The 27,216-nt window shown below is 41.1% G+C and overlaps 2 protein-coding genes across 3 annotated transcripts; one reads left to right on the top strand and one right to left on the bottom strand.

Annotated features, from left to right (window-relative positions):
• Positions 1-170: 170 nt before the first annotated feature.
• SS18L1 (SS18L1 subunit of BAF chromatin remodeling complex) lies at positions 171-18,666 on the bottom strand. Of its 2 annotated transcripts, XM_009929435.2 has the most exons (11): positions 18,395-18,666; positions 14,573-14,649; positions 13,185-13,269; positions 12,205-12,349; positions 8,426-8,623; positions 7,279-7,443; positions 6,267-6,368; positions 5,779-5,871; positions 4,345-4,464; positions 2,679-2,806; positions 171-2,475 (listed from the first exon to the last, which is right to left on the bottom strand). In XM_009929435.2, exons 1-11 carry the CDS (start codon positions 18,461-18,463, stop codon positions 2,449-2,451), a joined length of 1,209 nt encoding a protein of 402 aa, XP_009927737.1. In that variant the 5' UTR covers positions 18,464-18,666; the 3' UTR covers positions 171-2,448. The 2 variants fall into 2 exon arrangements, with proteins under 2 accessions (XP_009927737.1, XP_069660073.1); XM_069803972.1 differs by lacking the exon at positions 8,426-8,623.
• Positions 18,667-19,042: 376 nt separating this feature from the next.
• On the top strand, positions 19,043-25,695 carry PSMA7 (proteasome 20S subunit alpha 7). The gene is made up of 7 exons (XM_069803982.1): positions 19,043-19,266; positions 20,809-20,935; positions 22,373-22,497; positions 23,799-23,921; positions 24,321-24,440; positions 25,012-25,074; positions 25,340-25,695. The coding sequence occupies exons 1-7, from the start codon at positions 19,171-19,173 to the stop codon at positions 25,430-25,432; spliced, it is 747 nt and encodes a 248-aa protein (XP_069660083.1). The 5' UTR covers positions 19,043-19,170; the 3' UTR covers positions 25,433-25,695.
• The last annotated feature ends 1,521 nt before the right edge of the window (positions 25,696-27,216 follow it).

Genomic DNA, 27,216 nt, shown 5'->3' on the forward strand with positions numbered 1-27,216 from the left:
AGCGTGCCACAGGTCCCCTACTCCGCCCTACCTGTGAGGTGAGCTGTTAATTACGCACGTCCACTCTGCACACACAGAGCGTCTGATCTTTGCGTATCAAATAATTTGAAAGCTGGGACAAGCTTTTGTCATGTATAATTATCTATGAAGTGTATCGGAGAAGGTGCAACTCAAAAGAATCTCCCTTTATCGGTTGTTTCCGTTCAAAAGTCTGTGTCATAAGGAAAGTACCACCAACTTCATTTTCAGATAATATTTAACCTAAACAATTGTCAAGCATTCTGTATTACAAAACAGAAAATGATACAATTAATGGAAGAAGTCAAAATGCTGGCATCACTTTGTTTCCACATTAATACATAAAAATGGACAACACATTAAATAAACATTTTGTTATTAACAATTAGAAATATTAACACCAAAAATCATGTATAAATTAGGAAATAAATGTACAAACTATTTCCAAAGTGCTCTTTCAAATACATTATATACACAACATTCAAGAAGTTCTTAATGTAAGACATTTCAGATTGATGTAATGTTGCTGTTTCATTTTAAGTGTTGTTCATATTCTCTCAAAAGTATTTCAGCACTTTCAAAAACCACATAAAAGGCATACTTCCAAGCTGGCAAAGAGCAATACTGCATTCTTCTGGCTACCTGTAATATTAATATATTGTAAAGAAAACAATCATACTTCCTTTCTGTTCCTTGCTATTTGAGAGTACTTATTTGTATGAAAACACCAGCAGGAAAGATGGGAGAAATGAGGACTGACTAAAAAAATGTCTTCTGTTTTATCAGTAATTAAAATTATTAATGTAGCAAGGGCAGTACTTGGACAACATTTAACAGCAAACTCTTTCGTTGTCCAGTTAAAGACTTTCCTCTACAGGACAAAAAAAAAAAGGAGAGATCTTTTATTTTCCTTGTGGCCTTGGTTTTTCAAAATATAAACTACTAGAACTCGAAATTCCATAAATACACCAGTTCAGACAAAGAAAAGGAGAATACCCTACAGAGGCTGTATTTATACTGTAAATTTGCAATTAATCTCGTATTAAAAAATGCTCATGGAGTATAGTCATCCTAGCCTTTTGCCTCAGAGAAGTTTGGACATGGTGTTTTGTTCAGCACTTATATAAGCACTTTATAAGTGCTTTTTTTCAACACTTTATAAGAACATATAAAGCTGAATAGAAGTGACTTACGGTGTTCATACTGGCTTTTACATACCACTAGTTTTTATTTCTAAATTCTCCCTCTATAGGTATTCTCTCACTGGTTGACCCCACTAATAGTTCCACTCTCTATATGCATAATATTGTTTCAAAATTAAAGCTGAATTTAGTTGCTTATCTGCAAGATAAGCTTATATTTAAAGATGGATTTCTTTTACTTCTGAACTATTTCTGTCAAGCTACAAGAGAAAAATAAAAGTGATGATGAGCCGTAAGAACAGTTGACTAAAGGATTTGACAATATTTATGGTTATAATACTTGCTGGAAAATCTAAGCAAGGGCAATGGAAGAATCAGAAATAAAAAAGGATGCCAGCCACCTGCTTGTGAAATTTGGCATGAAAATGTATATGCGAGTTATAAAATTTGGAGTAGCATATTTAAGACTGGAGTTTTGCCAGATGTTTTTCTCAGCTAAGCAAAATATGAAGCAATATTGACGTCTAGTAGGCTGAGACTGCAGATCTCAGAGCTCCCTTCTATTTTTCTTTCCATGATAGAAATACCTTAGTTTACATGGATATATAAAAGGCGCCTCCAGTGATTAACATTTCCTTGAATATAGGTATTGATCTTCTTTCTGTACCTTTTACAAGAGAACTGTGGACTTATGCAGATTACTGAATTATAAGACTTAGGTAAGTAGGTATTACAGAAGTTGCAGTTAATTTTATTTTTATCATAGAGCATAGAAGTGTCTTCACATAAGGAACATATCCATCCCCTTACTCTTAAGAAGTAAAGTTAAGAGCCATTGGGCTGGCAGGTAATCTTCAATGCATTCAGAAAAGATCAATAACCTACCACAGGATACTTCCCTGGACTGAGATATGACTCAATGGCTTTGTATTGAGCCAGACTGCAGAATAACCTGGCTGTTTTTCAGAATGGGGCACAACTGTGATCAAATGATCCTAAAGCTATTTAGAAACATCAAGAATGGGGCGAGGAGGGGTAAATGAAAAACTTCTGCATTGTATCAACATACAGTACTATACACAGCACCAAATATCAAACCATTAAAGCATTGTCTTGTTACCAGTAGTGCACTGCTTCATATCCAGCATGAAATGAACACTGTTCACATACAGACGCTGCTTTGTGCTAAGGGGTAACCAACATATTACAATTAATCAAAACTGCCTGTACATCCAGTTCAAAAGATGGAGATACTATTGAAATGAATCTGACACAGGATCACATTCTTTTATTGCTGGTAATTTCCATATTGTCCCTGTAAAAAAGAGAAATAAAAACGTTGGAAAATAATAGATCAGAAGTTTACAAACAGTGAGTTAGACAATTGCTTTTGGTCTATGAATTCTGAAAGACCCACTGAAGTATCACCAATATGCCTGCACCAAATTATCAGCTAGATTTATATGTGGAGCTAACAGCCAAATCTGCTTTTTCACAGCAGTGATTTAGACAATTTACCTGCTCATAGCCGTAAGGCCTCTGTTGCTGAGCGGATGGGCCTGTCTGAGAAGCTCTGTAACTTCCATATTGCTGCCCTTGTCCCTGTTGGTAGCTGGAATACTGTGAAGAGGCTCCTTGTGCAGGACCTGAGAAGACAGTGAAATCCGTCACTACGGCTAGATTTGCTAGGGGGAGTTCTTGTGGTTAACAATGTAAAACACGATGGTAACAAAGTAAGCTCTGTGAGTGTGAACTGTGGGTAAATTTTGCCTAGACCTCCCGTCTAGCTCTACACTAGGAAGCATTAATACTACTAATGATCTAGTTGCAGCAGTGTAAACTTCAGTTCAGGTTTTAAACTTTGCTTAGAAAATCTGATATAGATTTAAGTGATTTGCCTCTCTGAAATCTGTATTGGCACAGCTCAATTATTACCTGTATGCAAGCTACGTGGCCTTTATTCTAGTAACAATTGCATGTTTAACTTCCTATTTAATCTGTCTGTGCCACCATAAGCACTGCTGACCAGGAACCTAAGAAATCTCTTGCACATAGAGATACTTTTAAAAAACATGTAAATCAGACACACGACTGCACGGGGGTATTGATTTCCTTTTATTTGGGACTGTATATTCTGTGTATAGACTGCTATGTGCACTTACTTTTTAGCATTATTGGTGGATTTTTATGAAGGAGAACCTTTAAAAAGAGGAGGCCAGATTTTAACATCATAAACTGACTTTTGGGTTTAATTTCACAGAATATGTCTGGTTTGAGTAGTCCAAGCTATCTACTGGCACTGCAGAGTCAGGTGTTAATAATTTAATTAACATTTTAGGCCTGTCAGTTCTATTTCATGAGATCTTACATTTCTAAAATGGATTTGTTGTTTATATCAACATCAGTTTATCAAGTTTAGTTAACATTGCCCGTTCAAGATCAAGTACCATCACATTTGGGATATGCACCAGAAATCCCTTGCCTTGAAGCTAGTATTTAGATTATTCCAATCTCCCTGTCCCCTGTTTTTGTACTAAATAACCTGAAATGGTTTCTTTCTCCCAAAGGCTGAGGATAGATACAGGATGCCTCCAATCTGTCAGGAAACTCAAAGACAGCCATCAAACTCAGATTCTTTTGATGGCAGCGGGGAGATCTATCTGAGACCTGGAGGGTTCAAAAGCCCGGCGCCAGTGTTAGCTGCATGTTCAAAGCACTTCCACTTCTTTCCTTTCGCCTCAGCCCCTCACCAAGGAATAAAATCCCTATGATGCTGCAAGAAGTCTAAGCGAGGGAGCAGTGACTCTCTGGACTGTTGATGTTATTTTTTCATGTCAGTTGCAGAACTATTAGATGTGTAGAAGGCCTAAGAGTCCAGGCAGTGACCTCCTGCCCACACTTACCAGGAGGTCAACATGAGGCAAAAGTGTATTTTCTAACTTTCTAACCTTCTCTCAAAAGAGAGGGGGATTCAGGATGCTGATGTAACAGTATGGAATGCAGTGCTATTCTAGTGTATGTTACTGCCCAGAATCTCTTTACATGCCATGCTCTTTGGCTAGTTTTGGTATGTGGATGTCCAAGGTTAATCAAGGAAATAGTTTACAGCATATTTTAGCTTAGAAATGGAGGCATCAGGATGAAGTATTGCCAACACTTGACTGGTCAGTGACAGTTTTCTTACCATATCCTTGCTGTTGTCCTGGGTAACTTTGTTGATTTGGGTATTGCTGCTGAGAATATGTTTGCTGTTGTGCAGCTCCCTGTTGGTATCCTGCCTGCTGCTGGCTGTACTGAGAATTTCCTAAAGAGGGAAAAATTGAAATAGTTTGGTTATAGATGAGGCAGGTATTTCACTGTACACGTGGATCACGAGGAAAACAAAGGTGTAAGGAGCCTTGGTCTAGAACTCATAGACAAGTACTCTTTTCAGAAGCAGATGATTGCATTTTTCCAGTCAGGATGTTTATTTCTTCAGTGATTTTTAGTTCTTTTGAACAGGAGAGAGTTGTTTATTTATACACATCACTAAACAAACAAAGAAACAAGCAACCTTCCCCAAAGGATTTTTTTTTACCCCAGAATTGTTTCAGAAGAAAAAGAGTCACAAAGATAAGGGTGCCAGGGTAAACAGCCAGTTTCTCGAGAAGCCCTCCCACTGTATTTTCTTCTATATCATGATGTTTATTCATATATCCCAGAAAGACCACTTATCTAGTTGTCACTGGTATTTTTTTAAATACCTATGACGGAATTCCATTTGCAGTATCCTGAAACAACAAAATGAATGGAGACTATACAGATGACATTGCTTTTCCTAAATGCCACCTCACTGTATCATAATTAAGTTAATAATTTAGAGTTCAGGTATCTTAACAGTATCACTGAATTTACTGATGTACTACTGTTGAGAGTTTTTTAGTGGTAGAATTGCAAAGTCATAGTATTAGTGATTTTCAAAGGTTAGTTTCATTTATCCCATTGTTTTTCACAATTTGTAAGGTGAATTAAGTAAGATTAAAAAAAGTTGGTCCTGGAATTAACCAGCAGGCTTTCTTAGTTCAAAGAAATTTCCATTTATGGCTGCCATTTTTTTCCAGCTCTGAACCCCATTTCTAACTGCAGCATGTTAGTTAACTTTCGTCAGCGTAACCTTTTACTTTAATACAGCCATTTTTATTTGCATTATAGAAAATGTTTGTTAAAGAGTTTTTTAAGAGTGGAGGATACTGATATCCTGGAAGTCTTTTCTCATACCGCAAAAAAAGTTCAATATCCATAGCTATAATTCCACCTGGCTCAGCTACGACCAAGGATCATTTTTCTAATGAATATGAGGCTATGCACAATTTGTTAGCGATCCCACGAGGCTGCACAGCATGACTGCCTCACAATACAGTTACTGACATGATACCGTGTATACAGTGTGATACAGTCTTGGTATAAGAAATGCTATACATAGCTAAATTCTATTTCCTGGATACTCCTTAAGTAGTGTCTAAGTAGCAGTTAGTGATGCAGAAATTGCAAGGCATATTTTACATTTTCATAAGCATTTCATTAGTATTTTAGGGGACTGGAGCTTTGGTTTACAAAGATTGCCAATATATTTTCCTACCTCCTTCATAATAGTGTTGTGTAGAGTCGTCAAATGACCTGTCATAGCTCTGCTCAGTATAGGATGACTGCTGATAGGCATAATCACCATGTCCTACAAGGAATTGCAAAGATTTATCAGATATATTGTTCAATACATATATTATGAAGCTGCTTATGCACAAAGATGAGGCTAAGAGGAAATACAGACTCCTTAGGTAGGAGGTTGAATACATGGCAAGGAAAGTCACACCTATGGATAAACCTCTTGCATTCACCAACCCAAGCTTGGCTTTGTGCTCTTTTTGAAGCAGTCTGGATAGCAGGATGCACTGATGCGTATGTTTGTGTACTAGGCTCCCATGCCGTGGGATTAGAATTTTCTAGCATTTAAATTGGAATTTGGAATTGGCAAAACCCAAAAATGGGGTTTACCATGTCCTTGGATGTGGCGGTCATGGTGGTCTACACTTTATCAGTATTACAGTGACTACAGCTGAGAGGAATTACCATCTGGATAGTATTGCTGATTCATAGGTTCTGATGAGCCTTGTCCATGACTGTACTGTTCACTGTAATATTCTTCCTGACCCATGTACTGCTGCGAGGAACCTGCAAGGCAAAGACAAGAGACAGCAAACTCAGCCCGTGGACTCCTAAGAGATGTTTTTTTCTTATCTTTTTTTTTTTTTTTTTAAGAAAACATTCTTTACATCTGGATAAGAAACAAGCTATGTATGTTGAGAGCTGTTTCAAAGATGTTTTGCTCACTAGAAAAAGGAAATAAATTTGTATTCTCAGAAAAAGCTGGTTGAAATTACGCAACAGTCAGTAGCATGTCCTAAAACCACTCACTTCTGTGGCAATACCTAAAGTAATGACCACATTTCATCTACTAATTTGAGTTATTAGAAAGCACGGGAATGTATTCCATGCTCAAGAACACAGTCAGAATTAAATATATTTTAATTAACGTATCAATTTGTTTCTTCGCAAAATTCAGTTTATGCCAGAATCTGTCTAGCAGCTTTATTACCTCTTGGAACTTTTTCCAAAGAGGTCATGGAACATGCTAGTTATCCTCTGTTTTTTCCTTTCCCTGGCCTAATTTTTTGTACTAATTGCTGGCAAACTATGTCTTCTTTGCAGAACCGTGTTCCTTGTTAACTATGCCATGTTACAGCTGATCCAATACCATTTGAAAGAACTGAAAAGATTCCCTTTGGATTGAGTGAGCTGTATATCAAATTGTTCATCTTTTCTTAAGAGATTTATGATCCCTTTTAGACAGAATTCTTTTTCTAAACACATGAAATAACTAAATAAATAAATCTTGAAAACAGATTAAAGTTCATCTGATTGTCATGATACTTCCACCGTTTGAGATTTCCTGTGTTCCCAGATAGGATTCCCTGTTCATAAATGTGACTTAGAAATTTTGTTGACTTACCTACCCCGCAGGATGGACTGCATATCATCAATCTAATAACAATTACATCAATAATCTAATAATAGATTTTACCTTGCTGTGACGCTCTGTAAGGGCCCATTGGTCGCTGACCCATCATGCTGTTGCCTTGGTTGCTCTGACTCATCATGGCAATGGAGGACTGCCCCTGGTAATGCTGGCTCCCTCCTTGCGCTGAGTTGTAATGTGACGTTGCTGCTTGCTGGTGCATCATGGAGACTACAATGTACATGGAAAATACTGTTTTCTAGAAGGATGTGACAGTTCTCTCCCTATTCTCTTTGGAAGCAAGTTAAAACCTTCAACTAACATGCATCCTGATAATTCTGTGAATTTTCCATAGGGGGAGATGTTTTCCTACTGCATGTATTTAACTCTTCTGCACTGTAATCCAGAAAGGTTGTTATTACATGGTCAGTTCTTGCCATTTGCTTCAGTCAGATACTTAAAAATATATCTAGCCTTGATTATTATTACTTTATCATTATTACAGTAAGATTAAAGAAAGAAATAAGAACTGATGCTTGTTCCTCTCTACCCCCTGACTAATTTATTGCTGCATTTCTTTCCTAATCAACTCTTTCTTCTACTTCCATCTTATATACCTGCTGATTATACAGTATAAATAAACTGACATTCTAGGATTTATTTGATCCCTAAATTTCATATTGTCAGAAAGAATTCTTAAGCATTGGACATCCCATTCAATACTCCATAGAAAACATTTTTACAAGTTAAGAGATTAATTCCAAGTTGTCTGCTAAACTCTCTATGCCCTGCAAGCAGTGTGAAGTATCAATAAAATAACAAAAATGGAGTAGTAACATACAAACAGGAAAGGTGTAATACCCTTTGGCAGGCTCTTTCAGCTAGGATAAAGGTGCTTCTCAGATCCCTCCCACAGTTGTGGGATTTGCTGCCAGGGGCTATCAGATAGTGCTCCTGCACTTTTAGCTAACCCTCTTTTCCACAACTCATTGCTAACCATAGCAAGCAGGTGTAAGTTAAAGCAAGCCTGAAACTGTTCTGACTTACACTGGTGCCTGACACCTTGAAATTCAGAGATGTCTTAAAGCTGTCTTTTCCTCTTGTATGTTTGTCGCTGTCTACAGAAAATGTTTACAGAACAAATTCATGTGTGGTAAACCTCTGAGGTCACTGAAAAGTCAAGTTGGCCCAGAAGGAGGAAGAGGGAGTTTACCTGGATTAGACTGCATGTTGATGTTTGTTCGAGAGACATAATTGCCTATTGACCCCTGGCCTTGCATTGGCACATTCTGAGATGCAGGCACTGTATGGCTATAACCAGGCCCAGTTCCATGACTGCTGACAGTCATACTCAGAGAGGTCGTGGGCATAGTGTTCTGGCCTGACTGCTGCATAGACACGTGATTAGGACCTAGAAAAATTAAAGAGAGCAACAAGAAAATCTGTGCTATTATTGGCAACGTACAGTGAGCATTAAAGCCCTCGCGGCCTTTCTAAAATACCTTATGATAAGGCAAAACAAACAAACAAAAATCCTCATTATTAAAATTCCCTGTTATCTACAAACAAATTAAAACTGCCTGCTACACAGTTAGAGTGATCCTCCTCTTCCTGGCAGCCAAATCCAGGCTGTACAGAATTGCAGACAGGAAGAACAAAACCAGCAGCAATGCCCTACAAGCAGTTCCTCACAGGCAGCAGGCAGCAGAAGTAACGAATGCCAGCAATTTCAGATACTTCAGAAAATATACGGACTCTGGAAACATCCTTCTGAGATTTGTGCTTTCCTTCCTCCTGTCCTGCCATTGACTACTCTTCCCCCTTCACACAGATGGTGACAATGGGAAGGCACAGGAGTGGCTGAGAAACACTTTGCACATTGCTGCATCCATTCGGTTCCTCTGTAACTAACTAACCTTCTTAGCTGGGGCTTAGGAAGTACTGTGGGACCCTCTCCTCAGAGGACAAGCCTGTCTCTCTCTGTCCTGAAGTTTGACTAAAAGCACCTCAAGGCTTTCGGAAGATAAATTTTCCAAGTCACCATCATAATCCCTTTTGTTATGGTACTCCCTTTCCAACATCACTACATGTAAGCATCACACTGCTCCAATTATATCCTGCGTTTAAGAGTATCATCCTGCTTACCTGGCAGTATGCTTATTTTTAAAATTCTATTGCTGTTGGGTAATTAAAATTGGGGAGAATCTGGTCCTTATTTTTTGTTGTTTGTTGCTGTAAATATTTTTATGAATGAGTTTTGGGAAGTTGTTTTCATTGTGTATTGTTACGATCTAAATTGTGATAGTGTGTATTGTTGTCTATCTAAATTCAGCTGTATTGTTGTCAATCTAAATTAATTTAGGTAGAATGGAAGACATGCAGAATCCCTAGAAGAGACAGAATTATGTTGTAATGTTTAGATAACAATATTTTAATTCACGGTTATTATCTACAGCCTCTGAAAAATGTGTCTAATTCTCTTAGTACAAACCTCATTAATTACTCTTAACGGTATTTATAGACATCAAAATGAGAAAAGATGCTGTAGATTATTATATTTTCCTCTGACTGAGGGATGCAAGCAGCATTTTCAACAAGAGATAAAGAGAGCCAGCTCTACTGAAATCAGTGGAGCCAGCTCAATATACCGCTACAGAGACCTAGCCCTGTGTTTTGCTCCAGTTTTTTTATGTTTTGTAAAGCTGATACTTCTACTTCTGCAACACAAGACCACATGGTGTTTGAATGGAGCTAGCAGTTGCTTTGAGTGAGAGATGGAGTGAAGCCAGTGTTGGTAAACCTTACCCTATTTGCATGGGAGAAGTTAGAGAATCTTGGCCTTCTTTAAAGCAAAAAAAAAAGGTTTGGCTAATTTGTGATTGTAAGGGAAAATATGAAAGCATGACCAAAAGTGTTTAAATAAAACCACTAAAACAAGAAGATAAATACAAAGCATTGAACCTTTTTCATACTTTCATGAATCTAAGGCAGTTGGGTTTTTCTTTGAAAGGCTTCATTCATGATTTCTGTTGATGGGGACAGAATTCTCAGTTGGGCCCAATTCTGTCCAGAGGCAGCTGAGTTTCACTGGTTGGTTTACTGAATCTAATGGGTTTGCCTGCAGGGCTGTGGCATGAAGAATCACTGACTTGTGGATGGTGGATTACTTGAAATCTCGGTGGACTGTTTTTTAGCTTGTCCCCATCAACAGAATTATCATTACAATTGACCTAGCTGCCACTACACAGAGTTACCATGTATGTAGGGAATTACCTAGTTACTGTCCTGCAGAGGTGATTCCTGTGAAGTCCTGATTGAGGACAATAAAGAATAAAATGTAGTAGCTGCTATGGCTTCTTCCCTTTTCTTCCCTCTCTTACAATGCTGTACCTGTACATTACAGACTTTCACCTCTATTGCCATTAGATGAGAAATTTTCACAAGTACTAGAGCCCATATATTTGAATTGTTTGTGCATATTTATTCCTAATTTCCAAAAAAAGCTGTCCAACAATTGTTGACCGATGTGAAATAGTTTCTCAGTCTCAAAGTCTACCTACACCTCAAGAATGCTGTGTCATACAGCACCACTGTGCTAACTTGATACTAGCTGGCAGAGACAGCAGCAGTAGAGGCTGGCAACCAAGGGGAGTGTCACACCTTCATTTTGGCGTGTAGCTATGTCCTCAGTCTGGTTCCCAGTGGACTAATATATTCCTGATAAAATACCTGGCACTACCCAGGTGACACAGTCTCAATGACTGGGCAGAGAGTGAACTACCCTGAGACCCCCACAACTCAGGCTGGATTTTAGTACTGGGTTGGGGCAACATGAGGTAAACTTGCAACATGAGGTAAACTGCCCGGGCTGCTTCTGTTCTGCAGATGACTCAAGACTTTAGGACTGCCAGTCTGGTTCTTTCAATCAGCACTAAATTACTATAAAGAACTGGAGGGAGGGGAAGGAGGTGGGGGGGGCAAATAAGAAAAACCAGCAACAATAACACTGAAAATGTAGATTCTTCATAACACCCAACAATGTTTTGACTGACTTTTATAATACTTATACTAGGTAATAAATCTTTTAAAAAGAAGGCCCAGATAAATTTAGTAAGTTCACTTTACTAGCTGTAACTGTTTAAAGTAGGTACCTCATCCATTAGTTTAAAAGGTACGATCAGCTTGACCACAAATGGATTTTTAAAAAGTTAGAAGTAATTCCATGGCTTGCATCTGCTCTTGAGTCCCCCTGCCAAGGCCTGTGATTTTACAATCAGATATTTCTATTTATAGAAACTGTTTTTTCTCTCTGTCACTCTGGGAAAGACCCACAGAAACAAGAACTGACTAAATAACTGTGAACTACAAAATAAATAAAACAGATTATTCATACTATAAAATGCAGAGTAAAAAAATATATTTTTGTCTTTCAATTAGTTTCTTTTCGTTGCACGAACAAAACCAAATAGACAAAGTATATTATCTTATTCATATGAAATGTCTGTGCAAACTCTTTGGCTATGTAGTACAATCTCTGCAAGCTTCTGTAGAGGACAAAGACTGTGGCAACACCAAATCATTTTTAAGAAGGCATGTATCCTGGAAGGTCTTTGCAATCTAAAGGCTTGCCTGTGTGGTTAGTCATGCAAGCAATTCCATTTTACCCTGGCCAACCCCACCACTTTCAAGAGAAAAATACCACAATATATAAAAAAACTTGGATGCATCTTTACTTAGTGATTTTCATTGCGCATTTTTTAAAAAATGTTTTTAATTTCCCCTATAGAAATACTAAGCAGACTGGAGTCCTTGCAGAAGTCAACATTGTTACTGACTGTAGCCATTTTGTGATGATTTCAGCATGTGCCTGAAATCCGCATATGCCTGAAAGGTGAGTTAGGAGAGGTCTTTTACAGCTCTGTAAGTATATTCTGCATTAATGATTTTGTTGCCAAGCAACAGCAAAGCAGCACAAAGGGGACCGAAGCTCACCATTGCTAATCTGACTCTGCATGAGGGAGGAAGGAGGAAGGCCCGTCCCAATTGCATCGCTGAGATTGCTCTGTGAATGGAGAGATTGGTTGGATGCACTCTGAGTCATTCCTCCTGGGCCCAAGTTTATGTTTTGCGTTGGTGGCTGCAAATAACAAGGAGGAGAAGCAAATTTTTGGTTAGGTTTTTAATTAGAAAAACAATACTCCCCAAATTAGGCTGACTATGACTAAAAACTGCCTCAATTAAATGTGTGCTTCCTTCACTTTTTGGGCTTGGTTGCGTAAACCTTTCTTCATTTGACTACTATGTGTGAATGACACTCAGCATGATACAGAGAAGCCGGCACGCAGCACAGTGAAGATCTTGAAACTGTGCTTATAATAGAGTCTGGCTTCTGTGCCCATTCTTCCATAGTTACATGAATTTCATTTTGTGCTGGTCAGAACATAACTGCTGAGGGGATATGCATTAGCAAAGACCACACAGAAATGTGTTGACAAATTGACCTTTGTCCAGCATAAAGCTATGATGTATTTTGTGTTATGTGTGATACCTCCAAAATCAATCCATTTAGCAAGAATAACACAATGTTTAAAGACAAACCAATGTCCAAATGCTGAATTACATTTTTGACGTAAAATAATGCCATTTTTTTTCCTGAGTAAAGAATGCAGTAAGAATAGGTAAAGAATAATGAATCTGGAAGAAATGGAGGCTGTTCAGATCTGTACCACAGCACCATTTATAGTATTTAGAAGTTGAGCTAGGGAGACAGAGATTAACACAAATGTCCCAAAGAATGTGTTTTAAACACAGTAAAAGTAACTTTAGATTTGTTTAGTGGTCTACTTGACCACCTCAAAACTTTTAGCTGGAAAAATACTAAAATATGGTTTATTGACAGTGATCAGTAACAGAATCAAAGAACATTTCCCTCTGGCACAGTAACTGTATCTGATGGTAGCAGTGGTACTTACAGCAGGAAGCAAGGACTGCATATTCTGGTTCGAATCTGCTATTGTTGCCAAGTAAACCAGGTTTCTGTGCAAGATTTGTTGGTATCTACAGAATAAGGAGTAAAGCTTTTTTGGAAAGGGTTAACACAGAAAATTCCAAACCTCTCTCTTTTTTTTTTTTTTTTCTATTTACAGATGATTAGTTAAATTACATTAGCCCACTTTTCATCTGTCATAATAAATAGCAATAATAATGACCTATATCTGTGCCGTCATGCTTTTCATCAAGGATCAGTGTGTTCAACACCTCTTTTACAAATGGTTAAACTTGGGGGAAAGGAGAGGTAAAATACACTCGCCTTTGAAAGCACTTTGAGTGAACTGTGAAGCTGGGACCTCAGTCTTTGAGTACTGACACCCAGACAGCTGCTCTAACAATTAGCCACTTTTTTCTTCCTCTGTTTAACAAGGGTCCTAGTAGTAATGAAATTTCAGAACTCCAAACCCCAAAACCTGTTTCCCTGCCAGCAAGCTGAGAACAACAAGATTCTTTTCAAGAGTGCTCTAACTGGAGTGTTTACTCAAGTAAGCACCACCAGAACCATTTATGCTTCTTCACAGTTCTCGATGAACTGGAGAAGCTCAGAAAAAGGGGCATCCAAAAGCAAACCAACAGCTGTGCCACTCAGCAAAGTGAAGAGTCAAACTTTTGGAAACAGGGAGGGTTCCAAGAGGGCAAGAGAAAATGCTCTTTTAGCATGGATTTTCTTCTGATAAGGGGAAAATGGCTGGAAAGTGGGAAGAGTGGCAAAAATGAAGCCAGAATGGTGACATGACTTCTTTAGCAAAGGTATCTTTTTTAGACAATTTCTTTGAACGTACCGCTTTCTGGGTTTGGCCCCATAACTTGACCTTTCATGGAGCAGATTGGCTGTTCTTCCTGACTGAGATTTAACACCTGAAGTTTATAAAAGCATTTTGCTTTCAAGATTAGGAATAGTAAGCAGTGATACAAACTGGTATGTCTACATGCATATTGTTTTAGCCATAGATAACCACGTGGCTGATCCTTAACATTTAAGTACTTTCTGATGAAAAGGTGTTACTAACTTTGTACCTGATTCTACTTGTATTTAATGAATCTGCGTAGAGCAAGTGGTCCAATAACCATAATTGTTTATAATTATTTTAATAGATGATCTGTTAAAAATACTGTAAATACTAAATACTCAAATACTTCAGAAAAAAACTCTGTTCCAAGAACAATATACATTTCTTAATACAAGAGAATCTAAAAAAATTGTCCAACTGTTTTCTCAGTGATCAGTGAACAGAACGGTTCATAGTACTGTTCTTGAGAAAAAGTACACCAAAAATTTCTAACATACTCCAAAATTCATAATACTCACTGAGTACATTCTGCAGTTTTCCCCTTGCTCTGATAATCCATAATACATTGTATTAGATGGTGATTTTCATCTAGCATCTGCATAAAAGAAATATGATCAAAACATGTTACTACGAGAACCATATTAAAGTCCTGTGGTTTTGTGATACTCCACATTCACCCGTCTTGGCAGTGGAGGGTGTTTTGTGCAGTTTTGTTGCCATGGGATATTACAAAGTACCTACACGTGACTTTATTGAGCCACAGGATTGTGCTTTTCAAATCACTCATTTATGAATGGTTATCTTTAAAGGAGTTAGTTGAAATACCCGACATGAAAGAATTAATGGACTTACCTTTTTTGCTCCTTAAATGGCAGATAGATATTTATGCTGAAGAAGGAAAGCGCTTTCACTATGAAATACCTCTGCCTCATTCTAAAATATCACCCAACCTTTTCCAAAACTTCAGATTTTACTAACATGCCTACTTTCAAATAAGAAACATACTTTCAAACAATTTAAACCTACTAGTTTTCCTGCACAAGACTAGCATGTGCAGACTACTGAACTCGATGAAGTATAAAATTTGCATTACTGGATCTACTGAAACCATATGTAAGAGAAATACAACCCAATATGTCCTTTGGGGTAGTTCAGTTCTAATACAGGGAGGACTTAAAATGAAAACACAGACTAATTATATACCTGTTAATTTATGTGTATCAGTGGCTGCTAGCCTAACTTCATTCAGTAAATTCTGACTGACTTGTACCAAGAAAATCAGGGCTGCTGGACAAAATGACAACTGACCTTTATTTAATTAATAATTTAATGAATTTGTAATACAATTAAAAGCTTAAAATATCCTTTGATAGGTTTTAAAATTTCAAATATAATAGTTTGTCTCCTTCCCCCAGCTTTCTTGTGAATGCTGCAAGCTTTCTTCAGGTGAATGAATGGAAAAATAACAACAGTATTTGTATTTACAAATTTAGATTCACCACTGGCAAAAACTCACTCCATAACGCAGTTTGTAGGTACTGCTGCTATTAAGTGCTTGCAAGACTGGGCCTTTGAACCACTGTGTCATCAGGACAGAAGAACTCTTGAGGAGAAAATAACATGTTTTCACGTGAGTTAAATGTGAATTAATCCATGTAGGTATGTGTCCTGATCAGAACAAATTCCTGACCCATTCAGATGCAAAGATGAGGCTAGATTATAGGAAGATGAGCAGAAGAGTCTTTCTGATGCGCTTGCAGTCTAGCTAGTCACTCCCTTAGAGAACTCAGCTTGTCCTGCTTCTTGCTTGTGATTTGCAAGTTGGTCTTAATTTTGCTGGACACCCTTGTCCATCACAGGCTCTGACTGCTGGAACTTGCAGTGATCCCCTGTGGCTGAAGTCAGCGAGGGTCTGAGGTACAGAGGCGTCGCTGTGGCCTGCCTCGGTGGGTCGGCAGGCTGCTCTCTCGAATGCTGACAGGGAACGTCAGAACTATGTCAGTCAAGAATCCATGTTCCTCCTGCATCCGTGCCGATGCTCACATGGCGACCCGGGTGCAGCATATAATTTTAAGAGAAAATACTCCTGCCTGATTCACAGTGCAGCAATTTGTTTCGTGCTCTGTACTCACTGTTGCACAGAATTTTCACTTGTGTCAGTGGAAATTCTGTATACAGAATTAGCAAAGAATATAAACTCGTCCTTTTCAGTTTCCACAACAGGTATCACTGACGATATTTTCACATTCAGTTAAGATACGTATTCAACAGCAAGAGTCCAAGCAATATTACAGGTATCTTCCTCAGAAAAGGGCTATGTTTCTACAATTAGTTGAAGAACATTTTGTTTACTGAACAAGGAATCGGGAATAGCTCTTTTCCTAACTTACTAAGAAAAAAGAACTGAGTTCTGATCTCCATTATGCAGAAGAAACTGAAGTTTACTGCCCTGCAAACGCTGTCTGATGAACTAGTTTAAAGCACCACCATCACTGCTCTATTGCCAAAAGCTCTAACTTCCTCCATGCGAAATCTGTTTTAGCAATAGTTGGTACTGGAGTAATAAAAGCTTTGAAAGACTATCAAAATTGAGTTAATAAATAAAAATGAGCTGCTTATGTATTACGAATGCAGCTTATGTATTACGAATGCTTATATATTTCGATATTAATCTTCTTTTTCAATGAAGTTGGTGTCTGTTCTAAAAAGCTTACTTTAATGAGGATTTTTGGAGTTCCTGGCCAAGCACCTGCTCCTTCTCTCACTGCCCGTTTCCATACTTGACTATAAAGCCCATCCAGTTTCTGCACCTGCAAGTCTCTTCCTTGGCATCACCACCTGTCAGAAGGAAAATCACTGCCGACAGCCCAACCCTGATGAACAGTCCTCAAGTAACATGCCAGCAAACGTACCTCAGATGGGAAATGTTTTTACGTGTTATTTGTAAAGAAATAACATTTTGAAGCTCCCGTGAAGTTTACCACTACGCAAAAAGGCAAGGGCTTGAAAATCAAACTGAAGATACTTCGGATGCCCTTTGTCTGTGGATACAGTCATGGTTTTAAGTACAAACTATCTGAATTACAAAATTCTGTCCTAACCCCAGCCAATCTGGAGGTTAGAGAAAAACTCATCCACCGAGTCTGAAATATTTCAGTCTTTAAAATTAACCGGTTCACAATACCACATGTGCTGCAAGAGCTCCACGAAATGGGATTAGTTTCCAAATTGCCTCCTGAGATTCAAGTCATCTCTTCAGTCCAGTCTCCCTTGTGGCAGTGTGTCCTGCCTTGATCTCTGTTCTGCCACAGTCTTCCACCGAGGTTTTTTCCCGTAGAAGTCATAAACCGGCACCAGATAACGGTTTGGCTGCAAAACCCACTGGTGATCGGTTAAATTGCTGTATTAGCAACGGCACTTCTTCACTGGTCACTACTTATGAGTGGACCACGTAGAACATAACACTGCTCACTTCCACCGCCACTACACGCCTCCGCATGAACAGAGCACCTCTGCGGTGGGGAAGACGCAAAAAATACGGTAGAAGTACAAATGACAAATAGCGGTCAAAGTGAAAACATGCATGTTCTTTATTGACATTTCCAGCCTCTTCCTTACTGATCGTTACCTTCTGCAGGAGGAAGGGGTGTCGGGCGCGCGTGTGTGTGCACAGTCCCTGCTGCCAATCCTGCGAAATGGGAAACAATAACTTCCCAACTAGGAAGCCTCTGCTTTGGCCTCCGCGCGAGACCCGCCTGGAGATCTCCTCCCCAGAGAAAATCTTTCAAAACCTTTGTTTGTCACTGAACATCAATAAACGCATCACAAATAATGATAATCGTATATGAAAAATACCAGTGCTTGGTGCTCCCTCTATCTTCTGAGAGGTTAAAATTCTGCATCCAAATACAAAAGAAAACCCTTGCAAATTCAGTATGTTATTTTTATTCATTTTTGAGGTTGGATTTTTGGGGGGGGGGGGTGCAGAAGCTGACACACCATCAGAAATCAATCACGTATTTGCAGATTTTACTGCAATTTCCCGCTGTATCACTGGCAGCTTTTTTCCCCGTTGCGAGCGGCAGAGATAACGTGCCGTCCCAATTTTATTCCCCGCGTCCTCCTCTCCCTCTCCTTGCAGTGATCTGAACACCTTTGCTTTGTTCCACCTCCTCCTCCTCCTCCTTCCCCCACCTCTCTCTCCAGCTGTCCGTCTCCGCAAGCCCTCGCAAATTCACTGCTTCTCCTGATCGCCCTAGAAATAAGCCTCCTTCCTCGGCTACAGGAGCATGGTCGGAATAAATGTCTAAAATTGTCTGTATAAAAGCATGCTTTTTTACCTTCTGGATAGTTTGCTGGGTGACCTCCCCTTTGCCTCTTGGGCGAGCAGAAGCAAAGGCAACCGACATGGTGGGGTTTTTTTATGTGCCTATAATATATCGGTTCCGGGCTCTAATAATATTGTTATTATCTGGCCGCTATTGCCGTGCAAAGATTCTCCGCAGTGCATGGGGAGGGGAGCCGGCGCAGATGGTACGATCTGCGCCCCGCAATGAGCCATGGGCACCGCACCACCAGCCGGCACGCACCGCCCTCGCCCCGCCGCCCGCGCCGCCGGCTCGGGGCGGGGAGGCGGCGGCGGGGATTTGGGGAGGGGGGCGGGAGGCGGCCGCCGTCGCCCCGCCGCCGCCTCCCCGCCCCGCCGCACATGGTGCGTCCCTGCTGCCGGGCTTCCTGTCGCAGCCGAGCGGCGGCTCCCTGCCTTCGCCGGCAGCCGCCGGCTGCGCCAACTGCGTAGGGCGGCCGCCCGGGTACGCCAAGTGCGCCGGCGCGGGGATAGGCGGCCGGAGCCGGCCGCCTGCGCCGGGTGCGTAGCGCGGGCTCCGTACGCCGAGAGCGCTAGACGGAGCGGGGACGCCGAACCCCGCCTCCTCCCGCCCCTCGCGCGCCGGGCGTTGCGGCTGCAGCGTACGGAGTTGGCGCAGGGGGCGCCGTCGGCGTGCCGCCGAGAATGGCGCGCGGCTCCGGAAGCGGCGGGCGCGGGGCGGGGGGATGAGTGTGCTGTTTTGAGGGAGGCGGCTGGTTCCGGCCCCGCGGGGACGAACGGGCGGCAGCCATGAGCTACGACCGGGCCATCACCGTCTTCTCCCCGGACGGGCACCTCTTCCAGGTGGAGTACGCCCAGGAGGCGGTGAAGAAGGGCTCCACCGCGGTGAGTGAGCGCGGGGAGGCGGGGGGGGGTGTGCGCCGGGCCGCCTCGCTGAGGGAAGGAGGCCCGGAGCCGGGCCTGACCCCGTCGCCGCGCTCCCCGGCCTGCCGGCCCCACGGCACGAGTGGGGACGGGCTTGCGGGGAAGGGTGGTCCGTCGCGGTGCGGGCCGCTGCAAGCGCGGCCTCCTTCCAGGGGAGAGATGGCCGCAGGCCGCAGCAGCCGCCTTGGGGCTAAGGGCTGGGTTCGGAGCTGCCTAGGGAAATCTGCCTTTTCCTCAGCGGGGACGATGCCTTGCTGTCTGTAAAGCGCTGGCTCCGTTTCAGGCCGTTACTGTGGTTTGTTTGGGTTTTTTTTGGGGGGGGGGGAGTTTTTATGCCTTGAGCCGTCGAACGCGAGGCCCAGCACAGGTGGGTGTCCCTCAGCCTTGACAGCCATGGCAGCGGCTGCTCGTCAGCCTGCAGAGCCTGGAAGGCCGGGTTAGCAGAGCCGCCTCCTCAGGGAACCGAGCTGCTGCCGACCTGCAGCGGAATAGTCATCCTCTATTTCATTATTCTGCGTCTGGTGAAAACGGTGGTATTTTATGCTTGGGCACAACGCAGATTCCCAGTGGATTGGGGAAAGTGTCGGTAAAGGCGTGTAGAAGTAACTTTCTGGCTCCTAGCTTCCAGTTGTCCCAAGCTTTTGCTCAATGAAGGTTTTTTTCATTTGGGGGAGAAAAAAACCCCTGATTTCCAAATAACAAAATACCCGTGAGAAAATTTACTGCCTTTGGGATGGGAATAAATGTAACAAGACTTCATGCCAAATAGGCTCTTCTTTTTTTCAGAAATGAAAAACACTGTAAAAAGGCAATATAATCTACCTCTGTCTTGTCTCTCCTTGAGTAGTTGGTTGAGTTTAATTGTTTTGGTTTTTTTAAACCTCTGTAACACACTAACAGTAGGGCCACCCCGTAAGAAAAAACGATTCCCATCACCCTATGAGAAACAGTGGGAATGAGTCTGAAAGGTCAACTCTTTTTTTTTCCCTCCCTGATGTTCAAAAAGGTATATTCAAAGTATGAATTAGGATACTGAGGCAGCAAGCTTCTGACAGGCTGCTTGTAGGTTTTAGTTGGCCTAACCTTCAGTGCTTTGGGTTCTGACTAGAGCAATACCAGGGGACCAGTTGTAGTGGTAGTTTTGTTGTTGATCCTGATCTGTGGCTACAGAAACACTAATGGTGGTATTGAGGAGAGTTGGGGAAAACACAGTTGGTAAGAGGAGTGGGAATATATCTCTTGGGAACCACACAGATTTAAAGTGTTATAAGCTGATGATGAAACTGCACCCTGGAACCTAATGCAATTTTTGTTACATCAGTCCCTTCTCCAGGTTGTGGCAATAGGAAATGAAATACTGACTTCAAGCTGAAATAATGTTTACAGTGTGGGGTTTTTCTGTGTGTTTGCTTTTTCCTACTCGTTTCAGTAAAGTCTACAACTACTAGGTTTTTTGGGGCCTAGCTTAACTTTTCTTTTCCTTCTTCTTTTAATGTGTTGAAGGTTGGAGTAAGAGGGAAGGATATTGTTGTTCTTGGTGTGGAAAAGAAGTCTGTGGCAAAACTTCAGGATGAGAGAACTGTACGGAAGATCTGTGCTCTCGATGACAATGTCTGCATGGCTTTTGCAGGTATATTATCCCTTCAGGGTTTTTGGCAGTTATTGGAGCACCTTTGGGTATGTTTATGGATTCTGAGAACATAAAATACTTAGCATAACTGGCTGAGGACTGTGGGGAAGGAGTATATTTCCATGGTTGCTTATTCTTTTTTAAATAAGAGTAGCCTACTGTATGGATAAATATATAGAGCAAGCTAATAATCTAATGATAGGAAGTATGTGTTAAAGTTACTAAGGTCCTCTAGGTTTAATGTGAGGATGAAGACTGAGAACTGATGTGTCATTGGCACAAATATATCCTCTTTAAATATATATATTTAAATTTATATGCATATTCACTATATTTTATATATTTAAAATATTTTAGAATTTACATATTGTATATAAAATACATATTATTAATACATATCACAGGAGCTGTAAGAGACATTTGTCAGTTACAGGGACCTTTTCCCATATGCATCAAGCCCAAAAAGCTACATTTTGCAGTCTTGCATAAAGCAAAGAAAAATCTCCTCTGTTCTAGTTCAGAAGACTCCTCCTGAATGAACTGCTCTGGATTTGAGGCATAGATATTTTAGTTCCACATTCTTCCTGTTCCAAATGCCTTAATTTCCATTGTTCAAAGCTTAAACAGGAGGTATGAAAGTTAAAAAACCCAACATAAATGGAGAGAAAATGTATTTCAGAAGGTTTCTCCTCTTTTCAAGTAGTTTAAAATCTTTGTGTCAGTGTTAGTAATGCTTTAAGGGGAGATCTGATTTAACCAGCAGGAATACTGGGGTTTAGATTTAGAGTGCAGGAATGATAGGATCAGCTACTTCTGCTGCCTTGCTTCCGTAGCTAAGGGTTGTGATATGTGCAGGTGGATTCACAGGCTTGAGGAAAAATTCTCTACAGAAACAAGGCTGTAAATTGGAAATAACATCATTAGCTAAAAAGTAAATTAAGAAATAAATTTCCTGTTAAATTTTTTTTCGTAGGGTCATACTCATTTTTGTCAACTAACATCATGCTGCTGTAGCTTTGTCAACTAGACGAGATTTGCTGGGTGGATAAACCTGGCTTATAGTTAGGGTGGCTGCATAAGAAATAAAATCAATGTGTGTAAGAATTGAGATTGCTTTGCTCATTTGCTGTTAGATGGAATGCTGTCAGTCTGTCAGTAGTATTCTGATGACTTGGTTCAGAATTGCATGTGTTGCCTAACTCACAGACATGAAAGCTGTAAACTAAATCCTCTACTTATTTTGGTACATTAGCTTCTTTCTGTTGCCTTAAAAATGCTCAGCATATTCTTGCTCAGCAAACCTGAGAAAGCGTGATCTCTCATTTGCTTTCTTCATTGCTGTTGACACTGACCTTGTGAGCCTTTTGGGGCAAGACCAGTTGTTTTATTCGTGCATATGGTACGAAGCATGGATCTGAGAATACACTGTCATTTCAGGGCTGACGGCTGATGCCAGAATAGTTATAAATAGAGCTCGTGTGGAGTGTCAAAGCCACAGACTTACAGTGGAGGATCCTGTTACCGTGGAGTACATCACGCGTTACATTGCTAGCCTGAAACAGGTATGTTGGACCGCACAGAGATGCTTAAAAATGTCCTGATGAACAGCGCTTCAGACTAAGTATTTAAAATGTCTGTGCTGGCCTTGTTCTACTCAGCTGGTGAAAATCAGCATAACAAAACACATTGTGGCTGTTTATTGGAAATAGGGATGTAGTAATAGAAGAGGTTGATTAATTACTGTTTGGCTTTTTTTCCCAAGATTAAGAAATTAATTAGTACTTGTAAGGACTGCATAACTACATTTGCGGTATCATCAGGAACACTGCTAATCTACAGCTCTAACTCGCTCTCATAACAATGGTGCTGTGTTATTGTCAAAATGTCTTTGTGGCTCCTGTTTGTTTTTCCTCCTGCTGAGCCACTGCAGGGAGGGGTAAGGAGGGAGCAAATCAGTGCAGTGCTTAGTATGTTTTACATTTGATATTCATGAATTTAAAATGAATTACAGGGTCAAAACGCTCAACTGTGATAAAATTATTTATTTGCTAGTGTATTAAACTGATTTTCAGCAACTAGTGGGGATTAGAAAAAGTCTAATTGACTTGGGCACAGACATGTGTTAGTATAGTGATGATGATAATAGTGTAGTTCTTGTAATAATCACTAGCCTGCCAGAGCAGAATACCACTTTCCGAAGTTTCACTTTGTTCCTTTACAGTAATCTCACATTTGTGTCTTTCATTCTGGCACATTCACGATTTCTATAAAACTGTTACAAACCATAAATCTCGCACAGTAATCCCGCTGTGATAACGCTGCTGGTGTTCGTAGGCACTTCTGGTGTGTGACATGGTAACGACTTTGCTAACTCGGTGTCAGCAGGAGGGCTGTGTATAACACCGGGTTTGCTGTAGCCTGCTTGCCGCAGAGGGTGCTGTGCTTTCTGATGGAATTGTTGCAAATCGTTGGTGAAAACATGACTTTGTGTTCAGGTGCCATCATCCTCTTTTTTTTGGCTTAAGAGTGCTTGTCAAAGCACGGTGTTACACCTGGGCTTGCAGACTTAGCTCTGTTTGCCTCTCGGCACCACCCAGCAGTTGAGGGAGAATCTTCCCAATAGCTATAATCACGCAGCAAACTTCAGTGGGTGTTAGGAACAGGGGTTAAACAATAACCACCTCTTCCTTGTCTTGTTTGAGGTCTTCTGTAAGATATGGAATCCTAACTTTAACAGGTAGGTTGGTAGGAGAGCCTGCTAAAAATATGCCTTTTCTGGTTGTAGCTTCTACAGTGTCTGCTTTCCACTCTAAAAATGCTTTTAGAACTGCTTCTGAACTAAGTGTCTCTTCTTTCTGATCAGAGATACACACAAAGCAATGGTCGCAGACCTTTTGGTATCTCTGCTCTTATCGTGGGATTTGACTTTGATGGAACCCCCCGGCTGTACCAGACCGATCCCTCTGGTACATACCATGCTTGGAAGGTGAGTTGATTTTGCCTCTTGTGGAGAAGTAATGAAGAATTTGTGAGTTAATGTCTCCTTTAAAGAGAGACTGGTGTAGAAGGAAATCTCACTGGCAGGTGGTGCTGGCTCACAGCTGCAAAACTCCTTAATGATCAGATTTACTGAGAATGGCAGTCTGCAGTTCAGCTTTACTTGGGAAATCTTGTCCTGTTTTCCAAAAAAAACCCACAAGACCAAACCCACACCAGTTGTGCCTGACAACCGTCTTTTTGTGTGGCATGTGGGAAGTAACATGTTCAGTCTCCTGAAAAATACATGGTGATCACAAAATGGTTTCAGATTATGCAATTGCAGAACTCCTGTTTCTTGCTTTTCTAAACTTCTGTTCATTATCTTTTTTCACCTCAATGTTTCCAGGCTAATGCCATTGGCAGAGGAGCCAAGTCTGTGCGTGAATTCCTAGAGAAAAACTATACTGATGAAGCCATTGAAACAGATGATCTAACTATTAAACTGGTCATCAAGGCTCTTCTTGAGGTGAGTCTGCTTCAGATCCCTTGGGTGACTTCTCACTGTGTGCCTGGATTAACTTCTTAAAGGTGAGCACGTGAAAATCTTTGTGCATGTCACAGGAAAGTACTGTAAAAGGATCTGTGAAAACTGTTCATTGTAGGCCATGGGTGTGGGATTAAATTAAAGGTTCAGAATATTTCAGGTAACAATTTCTGTAGTTTACACAGAAGAATTTACTAGCACTCCTCTGGGGAGGAAAACAGACTTCAGTTCTGGGCATTAAAATAAATGCACCAAAGATGTGCTAAACCATATGCAGAATATTTTACTTTTGTATTGAAGTTTAAGATGCAGAAAATTTCAAAAGTCAGATGGTGGAAATGCAGTGTTCTTCACGAGCCACTGGGTGCATTGATGCCAGAATGAAGACCTGTAGTTTTTGAGAGTTACACTGCTACTGGAGTTGAGAGCTTGGAGCTAACAAGCAAAACACTCCCCATCTGTATCTGTTCTCCTCCTAGGAACACTTTGAAAGGGGTTTGTTAGAATTAATTAATGGACATGCTTCTAATACCTACATCTAACTCTTGTTAAGGTTGTGCAGTCTGGTGGGAAGAACATTGAGCTGGCGGTTATGAGGCGAGAACAGCCGCTAAAGGTAAGGTCTTTGTTTTGGTTTTTCTCCCTTTCTCTGATACTGTCCTTGTTGATCTGCATTAACTTCCAGCCCTTAATCTCACATTCTGCCCTGGCAAATATTTCTGTTTATTATTAGTGGCCAAGGAATGTTATTGTGTCTGCACAATGTACCCATGTCTGGATAAATACCAGTTAAGCAATTTAGTTCTGACATGGAAAGAAAGTTAAATAAAAGCCTCTAAGTTGTATTAGTATCTTGAGGGTTACCTGTGTTTCTGTTTTAGATCCTAAACCCTGAAGAAATTGAGAAGTATGTTGCTGAAATTGAAAAAGAAAAGGAAGAAAATGAAAAGAAAAAACAGAAGAAAACATCATGATGAATGAAATTCAACTGCTTAGCTGCTTCTTTTTAATTCAAGTGATGGGTTACTCTGTATAGACAACATGTAGGCATTCCACTTATTCATACTGTGCCCCTCTTGAGACCTACAATAAACCTACTGATTTTTTTTTTTAAAGCTGTTATTTTAAACAAATCTGTCTGTTCCTTGGATTTTAATTACCTAGGATTGTTTGGTTGGCTACAAAACAGCAGTAGTGACCCATTAAAGGACAAAGACTTTGCATTTTTTTCCTCAGACCCTTCACTTTGTTTAATGATTCTTTTCTACACTGTCTCCATTGTTAGCTTCTCCCCCCCCCTTTTTTTTATTTTTTAATAAGTAGCTGTCTTGACAGAACATAACTACTGTGGAATTACACTTTTTCTTCCCTCACTAGCATCTTCAAAGCTAAATGGCTGGGGTCTGGGCATTAGCCTCATGCCAGCTGTGACAGGGGCTGTTAGGTTTACCCCCAAAGGACTGTACAGAGATGGTGGGTGGTCGTGTTTTGGGAGGTCAGCATGAGAACTGGCTGTTGCAGGCATGTCATCACAGTAGAGGTGCATGACTTAGTGCTTACATAGACAGTGCATGATTCATCTGGTTCAGAATAAAGCATTGCTGTTGTGATTGCCCACTGGTGGAGTTACAGACCAATAGCTTCCTAATGCTAGAACTAACTACAGTGAATGTTACATACAATGTAGTTAAACCACAAAGCTTTCCTCCTTTTGTGTTTACCCTCACACTGCTTCCTCTGTACATCTTACCCACAGGAGTTGGGTTTAACTCGATTTCTGGTCCAGCCTGTTCAGTGTTCCCAGTCCCAGCAGTTGCATGAGCCAGTTCTCTCTTCCCTTCAGCAGAGGGAGATTGCTGACATCCTGCAAGGGATGCAGAGACATGCTGCTGTGCTCCACAGTCACGTTGCTCTTGAGAGGCAGGATCTGCTCTGTGCCATCTACTCGCTGCAGACATTAACATGTATAATGTAATAAACTTAGAAATACATGCATTTGAAGGTGTCAGGTGACAACTGTTTACTCAAATGCTTTAAAACTAGCCCAAAGGAGATGTGAGTGGGAATAAGGAATTCTTTTTCAGAGAGGTATTTGCATTATGGCATCTCCACTGTCCAGTTCTGGCCATGGAGAAGCTCTTTCCAGCTGATCCCGCTGCCGTTGCCATCTCCCTGCTGTGAGAAGGCCGATCAGGACAGTCGTCTGGTGAGCCCAGCCCATGCTCCAGGGCCCTCTGTGACACAGAGGAGGCAGAAACGGGCTGGACTCCTGCTGTGGCCAAGGCCCAGCTCTTCCTGCAGGCACTGGGGAATGCAGCCCTGCTGTCCTGGAGTGGGGCACAAGAAAAGGCTTTATCCACCTGGTCTGGACTCCCAAGGGTATCTCTCTAGTCCCAGCTTTCAGGGAAGAGAGAAGCCAGTCACTTCACTAGTTGTGCTTAGGGTTGGCTTTTCGCATTGCAGAGAAGCCTCAGGCCTCTCCCACACCTGAGCTCTTGCCCACAAGGCTCAGTACCTGCTTGCAGTAGCAACAGGGGCCCTTTTATTATACAAGTTTCCCTATTTATCTCCAGCAAGGGGGTGGAACTGAAACAGCCCTTGAAGGCAGCTCTTCAGGCTGCTGCTGACAACCAACACATGGTTTTACAGGTATAAAGCAAGACTCTGCTGGCAGCAGGCACAGCAAGGACTGAAGGAGTCCCAGTGCCCTGCAAGAGGCAGCTCAGCTAGAGGAAACCCCTGCCCCAGGACACCTCAC

The sequence above is a fragment of the Haliaeetus albicilla genome, chromosome 2 (genome assembly GCF_947461875.1).
Source record: "Haliaeetus albicilla chromosome 2, bHalAlb1.1, whole genome shotgun sequence".
NCBI classification, from domain to species: Eukaryota; Metazoa; Chordata; class Aves; order Accipitriformes; family Accipitridae; genus Haliaeetus; species Haliaeetus albicilla.